The sequence below is a fragment of the Lathamus discolor genome, chromosome Z (assembly GCF_037157495.1).
Source record: "Lathamus discolor isolate bLatDis1 chromosome Z, bLatDis1.hap1, whole genome shotgun sequence".
Taxonomy (NCBI): domain Eukaryota; kingdom Metazoa; phylum Chordata; class Aves; order Psittaciformes; family Psittacidae; genus Lathamus; species Lathamus discolor.
Window position 1 is genome coordinate 66859863 of NC_088909.1, and position 8493 is coordinate 66868355.

Sequence of the window (8493 nt, forward strand, 5' to 3'; positions counted from 1 at the left end):
TACATGTACTACTCGAAGCGCGAGTCGTGTAGTTTTGGAAATTTATGGTGTTCTTTTTAGTGTTTCTACCAGCCAAAGCCAAGTCGGTGTATGCCACCGTATTCCAAAACCATTCCTCGCTACCACCGCATCTGTCTCACACGAGCCAGGCACCTCTTACCCACACAGATGACCTAGAGCCGGCATCACAACTCCCCCCCCCCCCCCCCCCCATCTCCCGTGGCCGCGGACCGGCAGCCGCGCTGCGTGCATTTTGTGCTAGCGGGCTGCAGACCTGGACTGGGTTTCCGTTTCGAAGGATGCAGGCTGTAAATCTAAGTGGTAAGATGCCGTTTTGGTAATTACAGTGCAAATACCTGAGCGACTACATTAGACGGGGAAACAAACAAGCAAAACAACAAACAAACAAAAACACCACCAAAACAATCCACACACCAACACCTCTCAAACAGTAACACACTGAAATTGGCAACCGGCACAAACTTTTACTGTCTCATGCCTAAGAAGACCCCTGAAATTCCCGAGCCGCGCGTCCCACGGTGGCCTGCCGACCCGGGACAGCCCTGGCAGCCGCTGGGCACAGCCGCTTCCCGCTTCTTTCAGCCTTAGGGACGGTGCCTGTTGCCCCACAGGGACACTGGCAGCCCGGCCCGACGGCAGACCACTCCGGCGGGGCGCAGCGGCGCTCCCCTCCAACACCTCGCAAAAGCCATACTGGCCGCACCACGGCGCCCCCCAGCGGTACAAGCGCCGCTGCCGACTCCTCGCTTGGGGAACCCTCCCTGCCGGCAAGCGCGCTACCAGCGCTGCGGACAGAGCCGCGGCAGGGGAAGGGCGGAGAAAACCAAAACCGGACCCGGACCCGGACCCGGACCCGGACCCGGACCCGGACCCGGACCCGGACCCGGACCCGGACCCGGACCCGGACCCGCCAGGGCACTGCCTCGGGAAGCGGCCCCTTTAAACTTCGCGGCCGCCGCCAAGGCGCGCGAAACCCGCCAGGGAGCGTCGGCCCCCCGCGGAGCGCCAGTTAGCCCCGCCCCCGGGGCGGGGCGGGGCGGGGCGGGGCGGTCCGCAAGCCCACTCAGTTTCGAACTCCGCCGGTGAGCCGGGCGCCTGCCCAATAGGGCGGCAGGAGAAAACCCGCGTCCCACTCGAACCCCGCCCTGGGGGGCGTGACCGCCAACATCCCCTCCTAGCGATTGGTCGGCGGGAACCGCCGGTCCGTGACGTTGCGCCGGGGTGGGTGATTGGTTATGCTCAGGCGCGAAACGTAACGCGGGAAAACCTGGGGCTCGGCCTGGGGTGTGGGCGCGGAGGGGTGGCGGAGGCTGCTCCTCCTCGGGCATCGCCGGGACCGGGACCGGGGCTGCCAGCGGAGTCGGCGCCGCTTCGGAAAGGTGCGGGGAGGCTGCGGCTGCGCCAGTCCGGCCACTGCTATGGCCTGGGGCTGCCGCTGACTTTGCGGATCCGATCGGGGGTGGCCGCGGACGGGAGGAAGGCACCGAGACCCCGCCGGGAGCTGCCGTCCCCGGCGATCAGCGGCTGAGGCGGGCTCGAGCGGTGGCCGCTGGACCTCCGTGCCGCTTCATACCTCCTTGCCCATCCCGGGGCGCGGAGTCAGACAGCGAGGCTGAGCCACCGCTCCCTCACCCCTTTCCCGGCGCCGGTGCCCGCGAGGGGTCGGAGATGGCGGAGCGGCTGCCGCCGGGTCCCCCGGTGATTTTTTGCCAGGACTCCCCGAAGCGCGTCCTGGTTTCCGTGATCAAAACGACCCCGATCAAACCATCCTCACCGGCAGCCGGCGAGGAGCCGGCGCCCGCCCTGCCCGTCCCCAACAGCCCCGGCTTCAGCGACTTTATGGTCTACCCCTGGCGCTGGGGAGAGAATGCCCACAACGTGACCCTCAGCCCTGGCGGCGCCGTCGCGCCCCCGGCTCTCCCACCGCCTCTCGGGGGAGCGGGCAGGGCGGCCACCGGGGACGACCAGCGAGCCGGGAGCCCCGACGGAGAAGGCGGCACGCTCCGCCACCTGAAGGTGAGTAAATGCGGGCCCAGGGCGCGGCGGGCGGCGGAGTTAAAGGGTGACTGCTCGCTCTTCCCCCGCCTTCTCCCGGAGATTTAAAGTGAAGTCATATCCGGCAACTGCGCGCGTGTCCCGGTGCCGCGGAGGCGGGTGCGTAAGGGAAAGGGAGGCTCTGGGGCGGGTGGCTGACCGTCTCCTGGCGTTATGCACTAGGGAAGAGAGAGGAGACAAAAGCCCTCGCCGCACACAGGGGTTGTTTTCTGTTTTGCTGCTTCCTCCCCATTTCGTTAGTGCGCGTCAGAGTGCTGGTGGTGCCTGACGACCGCCCTGGCACTTGCCGGTCGTACCTCCGTAAAAAGTCCCTTAGGAAAGCGCTTGTCGCGCTGTAGTGTCGTTACCGGTAAACCGCAACCGCTGTCACCACCCCTCGGTCACACAAACGCGACGCAAAAGTCACTTCAGGGAAAGTTGCGAGTTTCTGATTATACCGCAGCGGTGTGACCGTGCGGGATGCCAGCTCCTCGCTGTGTTAATGCAGGATGGGCTAAGGCGAGGCCGTCCGAGAGCAGACACCGTCCGCGACCTGATTAGCGAAGGAGAGCACTCTTCCAGCAGAATACGCTGCAATATCTGCAACAGGGTTTTCCCGCGAGAGAAATCTCTGCAGGCCCACAAACGAACGCACACCGGTGAGTAGAGAGGTGTGAGCCGCGTAAGAAGCAGCAAGGAAGGAGTTAAAAAAGAGAACAACCACCAAAAAACCACAGAAACCCCCCAACAAACTCAACCTGTTAATATTTTATTGAAACTGTTAAGTATATCATACTTTTCTTTCAATGCTTAGTTAGTGCAATCGATGTCCTTATAGCAGTATTTGTCATGGGAAAATGTAGAATAGGCGAGGCAAATTGTGTAAATATTTCATGTGCTGCTGTCATGGGCTTACTTTGTAAGAGGGAGGGCTTTTCTTGAGTGCAGTGCTCTATACGTAGTGCTTTTCTCACTGCCTCTTCTCTGTGACTTGCTTCCTTCTTGCTGGTGTATATTTCAGAGACATATGGAAGTTTAGCCGTCAGAGAAGACAGTAACTTAAAAAGGGGCTGGTAACTCCTGTGGGGCAGTGTAACACCCTAGAAGTGTAGCTTAAATGTTGAGGAAAGAGTTCAAATGCTCAAAAATAGTTGTGCCTCCCTAGAAGTCACTTTCTGTGGTGGAGGTGGTAGTGCAAATTCAGTGAATGAGCTGTTTGTAGGAGGCAACTCCCAGTTAAGTTGAAATGTAGCATCAACCTACTCAATACCCAGATGAGCTTGAACTAAACCAGAGATGCTGGGTTTTTTTAATCCAAGTAAATATATTTCTTACCCTCTTCATGTTCCACCACTAGTCTACTTGCAATAAAGTGTGAACTAATGCAGCTCACAATACGGACAACCGTCAACACTCCTCCCCAAAATGAGAAACAAACAAACGAAAACCAGCAAAAAACACCCAAAACAAGACTTCAGAAAACCCTTAGCTCACATGGTCTCTTTCTGAATCAAGTCACTAAAACTAAGCTAGATATTGATATTGAACAGCAGTTTCCCTGTGCTTCTTGGTCAAAAGATGGTTTTATTTCACTTGGTTGCATTAGGTGTTGTCTGAACTACTTAACTGAGCACAGCATACCCTGGTGTTATTCCTCAGACTTAGTAAAGTCAGCATCACACTCCTTTGGTCACCCCTCCTGAGAGGTGATGGCACGGCATGCCCTGGCATAGTTGCTCACAGTCAGATCAGATCCTCTTGAAGGAGGAGATGCCTGCTACATCTGTTCTTCTCGTTGCAGTTTGCATGGGGAATTCTTCCTCGATGACTGCCTTAAGAAAACTTTCTTAAGTCTGGAATAAGTTTCTCTGCGCAAGAGGCTTTAATCAGAAAACAGGACAAAGAAAATATATATATATCTTCTTCCTCCTCCCCTGTCCCTCTCCCCTCCCCCAGAAATAGCTGTATTATCCAGTAGCATTGAGCACGTGTTTCAAAGTAAAGATTTCTGTGGGGTAAAAGTGTGCCTCTGCTATTTGGTATACCAGGGCTTTTTAAGTAGGTATAGGTGTCTGAGTGGGTAAAATGGGAGCTTACTTGTCTAAGTCTTAAGTCAGGGACCACTACTACATACTATGAATCCTCTTTTTATATTCAGCTTTCATAACTCTGTCCTTTTGTTATTTTTAAGGTGAAAGGCCTTATTTGTGTGACTACCCAGACTGCGGGAAAGCCTTTGTTCAGAGTGGACAGCTCAAAACCCACCAGCGTCTCCACACAGGGGAGAAACCTTTCGTCTGCTCAGAGAATGGTGAGCCGTTGGGAAAGATTAGCAGTTTTCAGGCTAGGGTCAGTCCAGTACTGGAAACATGTGGCGCTTTCATGTGGCAAAGATCTACAAAAGCTTTGGATTTTAATTTTGGAGGAGCTTTAAGGGAAGAGAAGAGCCACACAGAACTCTGCATAATCATGCAGATACATAGTTAAGGATTGTATATCTTATTATGCAATTAGGTTATCAGTAATTCTGTCACTCGATACTAATGTACAAAATGATGTGTCAAGTTTTGACCTTGCAGCTAGAGCTTGCTGTTTTTAACCAAGCCTAGGGTTTTATGAGTGGAGAAAGCTGGATTCAGCAGCAGCTTCATCCCACAGATAACACACTTACTCATTGTTTGGCTGTTTTCCATAACATGTTCTTCATTATCACTCTGTGGGGGTCTTTTTTAAGGATGTTTGAGCAGATTCACGCATGCAAACCGTCACTGCCCCAAACATCCGTATGCCCGACTGAAGAGGGAAGAGCTTACAGACAAGCTGAGTAAGAAAGAAACGGCTGACAATAAAGCTGTAGCTGAGTGGCTAGCAAAGTAAGTTCCCTCAGTCATTGTGTCATCTTTCTCTAAGTACTTACAAGGGTGGTCTGGGAAAGCATTTTGTTCTTGGGGTAAAAAAAACCCAACAAACCAAAAGCGGCTGTTCCTGCAGTACAAATCAGTCTGGCCTTGCCTTTCCTTAAAGAAGCAAACTACTAGTTAAGGCAAAGTTCCTCATAAGACTTATTTGGATCTTTTTTTTTTTTTTGTTTATTTTCTTTGTTTGATTTTGGGTTGGTTGGTTTTTTTTGGGGGGGTTTTTTTTTTAGTTGTTACAACAGGGTTTTATGTTGGGTTTTTTTTTTTTGGTTGGTTGGTTTTTTTGTTTGTTTTTATTTGTTTAGTGGTTTTTTTTCTCTGTTTAACTACTTTTCTTTGTTTAGTCAACACCTGCTAATACCTTGTTTTTACTGCTAGGGTCTTGCTGAATTGACATTTGTATGAGGGGTAACAATTTTCTATGCCTAGGGAGAAATGCCTGCTGGGAACACCATGTAGAGAAGAAATCAGTCACAGATGTTCACTTGGGCGCTTCACACTTAAAATAATAAATAAAGGAGGTTTCTGACAGTTGAAATATAAGGACTGAAAGATAAAGCCAAATGCAACTCTTAGTCAGATGCAAGCTAGTACTTATGTGGGAGGTTTTTGCCAGCTTTGAATTAGTGTGTAAGTCAGTTGCATGTATTTTAAAAGCGTTTACCAACTTTAATTCTGTAGATACTGGGAGACCAGAGAACAGCGGGCTCCTGCTTTGAAAAGTAAAACGATACAGAAAACAGATCAGGAGCAGCAGGACCCCATGGAGTATCTTCAGTCTGATGAAGAGGATGATGAAGAAGAGAAAAACAGCGCTCATTCAGCTGCTTTCCGCCGCCTCCAGGAGCAGCGTGAACGCATGCATGGTGCACTGGCTCTTATTGAGCTTGCAAACCTAGCTGCGGCACCGCTGTGACAGTAGATCGGAACAGAGTCTGCCTATACAAAATGTACTTACTGGTGGTATTTAACCAGTTAGATCCTGAGTATAAATAAGCTAAGCACCTTATTTGCTTATCATAGGCTGCTATTCTGTAGAATTTATGAAGAATGTTGTTGCCTCATCACATGGGGTGAGAGAATTGCACTTTTCTTAAGGTAAAAGATAGTTGTAAAGTTTCTAAGTATTTTGTAAATATAAGAGTGCATAATGCAGGGTTGACAAATGTATGTGTTGTGAGAAGCTAGATTTTGCAAGGTTAACTCATTTATTTGAAGCAGTTTTCACAGAAAGCACTTTCTAAACAAAGTGTTTGCGATTAGCAGAATGGTACACGTGGCCAAAGAAGCCTGACAAAAAAAGAAAAGTATTTATCTGACTATTTAAGCAAGTTTATATTAAGTGGTAGGTCTGAAGATGTTTCTAAGCAGCAATGAAACCGTATTTTTCTGGTATGAGTACATCTTTACCTAATATCACTGAGGCGGAAGGCAAAAAGCTTGGTTATCTCAGCTTTCAGAAGGGAAGAAACTGCTTCATGCAGGAAACTATAAGATCATTAAGGATCGTCACTGTGACTGCTCAAGGTATGAGGCTTGACTTTGCTGTTTTACCTTTTCTGATTTGATTTCAGCAGAATCTCTTGGTAGCACTTGTTAATCCTAACGTGATGTTAGGAACTTTTGCACATTGTTGGGTTTATCTGAAAACGATTAGGCTTGCAAAGTCTACACAAAGGTAAACAATTGGCAACATTTTTTTTTCAGATATTTTTGGACCCTGTAGTGATTTGGCACTTGAATTTGCTAAAGGGGGTATTTACGTGGTGGTATGGGTTTGTAGTAAACTATTTTAGGAGTCCTATTAGCAAACACTAAGTTCTAAAGTATTGCTTTTACGTGATTATTAGCAAATAGAAGCCTCCGTACTTTCCGTGCATAAAGCCACCTTATTGCTTTACTTCAGGATAACATGCCAGTTTTGTGTTCACTAACTGTAGCACAGCTATCAATTAAACACTGCAGAAAAGTATTCACTATACAACTAGAAAATAGACTTCTGAAGATAGTTACAAGTGTGATAACAGTGTGATTTCATGTATTTCCCAAATAAATGAAGTTGCAGAATGCTGCCTAGTACTCAGATGCTGATAAGAAATGTTTAGTAGGGTATCTTGTCAGTTCACGGATGTTGTATACTTTCAAAGAGGATTGTCTCATGGTGATCATTTTCTGTATTTTGCTTTGAAGGCAACCAGAGAATCCTAATATGCTAACAAAACTTTTTTTTAGTGACAGTCATCTAAAATCTGTTTTCAGATCAGACTTTTTGTTTTGTGGTTTTGTGTAGTTTTTCTGGTTCTATTCTTGTTTCTTTAATCTCCTGCTTAAGGGGCTATTTTTGTATAACCCTATAAAGGGATATAAAAAAAAAAAAAAGTTTTATTTACTGACCTGCTTGCTTTAATTCCTTTCTTGTTGAAGTTCAGGAAATTCAGATGAGAAGGGAAGTCACTTTCCCTTTTGCTTATACAAGAGGAAGGAATAATTTTACCAGTTATTTGATATAGACTGACCAGATGCATACAGCTATTCCAGAAAGGTAGCAAGATTTTACACCAGGAACTGCAACAGTTGTATCATGTTCTCTAATAACCTGTTGTGGTTGAAAATCTCATTAACCCAGTTTGTTTTGGTTTTAAGTCATGTATTGATGCACTTAAATAAAGAGTAATTGAAAATTAAAAATGAAATTAAATCATTGAATGTAAACGATTTTGCACCAGTGATACGGTTTAACTTTTGCTTTCAGTTCCTAAATTTAGCAGATGTCAGGCTCATTTGTTTCTGTTTAAAGTCTTTCAGGCTTAAAGGTGTGAAACATTGTAGACATTCTCGGCTTCTCAGCCTATGTATTAAACTGGTAGTTTGCATGTGTAGGTTTGGAGACTCTCGAATTATGTGCTTTTGAATGCTTAGTTGGCTGCATGCAAATAGTCTGATCCCAAAATGAGCCCTGAACGTAAATCTGTTGCACTTCTGAGTCATAATTCAGAACTGATCTCATGTAGTATTTCACGGGGCACAAGACTGTTATTACCAGCCAGTTGCAGACTGGAGTCATAACTTCATAGCATTGGGTTTTAATATTTTTTCTTAAGTATTACTATTTTTTCCCAGTCAGCTGTAATGCTTTGGGCAACTTGCAGAGTATTTCTTCAAATCTGACAAGTATCTGACTGAATTGTACTCGGCTGTAGGGAAAACTCAGAAGCAGTTTTGTGTTGTGACAAGCTTTGGGTAAAATATCAGGTAAGAAAAAAAAAACAAATGTGGAAAACCGCTTTTTGTTTTATTAAGGAGTGATTACATGCAAGGAGTCTTGAACCGTTCAGTGCTTTGAAAGATTAAATTGTAGTTTGGCATGACTTAACAGCAGAAGAGTGGATGTGCTGTCATTTAAATAGAAGCTTTGAATAAAAACTTGGTTTGATTCTCACGTTTGGTGTGTGCTGTTTGGTAATTGTTACATACTCGGGCGCTTCCTGGTTCCAGTAATCCTGCCAGCCTGGCTTGTCAC

The 8493-nt window shown here is 47.4% G+C and overlaps 1 protein-coding gene across 1 annotated transcript; it reads left to right on the forward strand.

Moving 5' to 3' along the window:
• Positions 1-1271: 1271 nt before the first annotated feature.
• Positions 1272-8412, forward strand: ZNF367 (zinc finger protein 367). The gene is made up of 5 exons (XM_065663289.1): positions 1272-2037; positions 2564-2714; positions 4247-4366; positions 4790-4928; positions 5655-8412. The coding sequence occupies exons 1-5, from the start codon at positions 1690-1692 to the stop codon at positions 5887-5889; spliced, it is 993 nt and encodes a 330-aa protein (XP_065519361.1). The 5' UTR covers positions 1272-1689; the 3' UTR covers positions 5890-8412.
• The last annotated feature ends 81 nt before the right edge of the window (positions 8413-8493 follow it).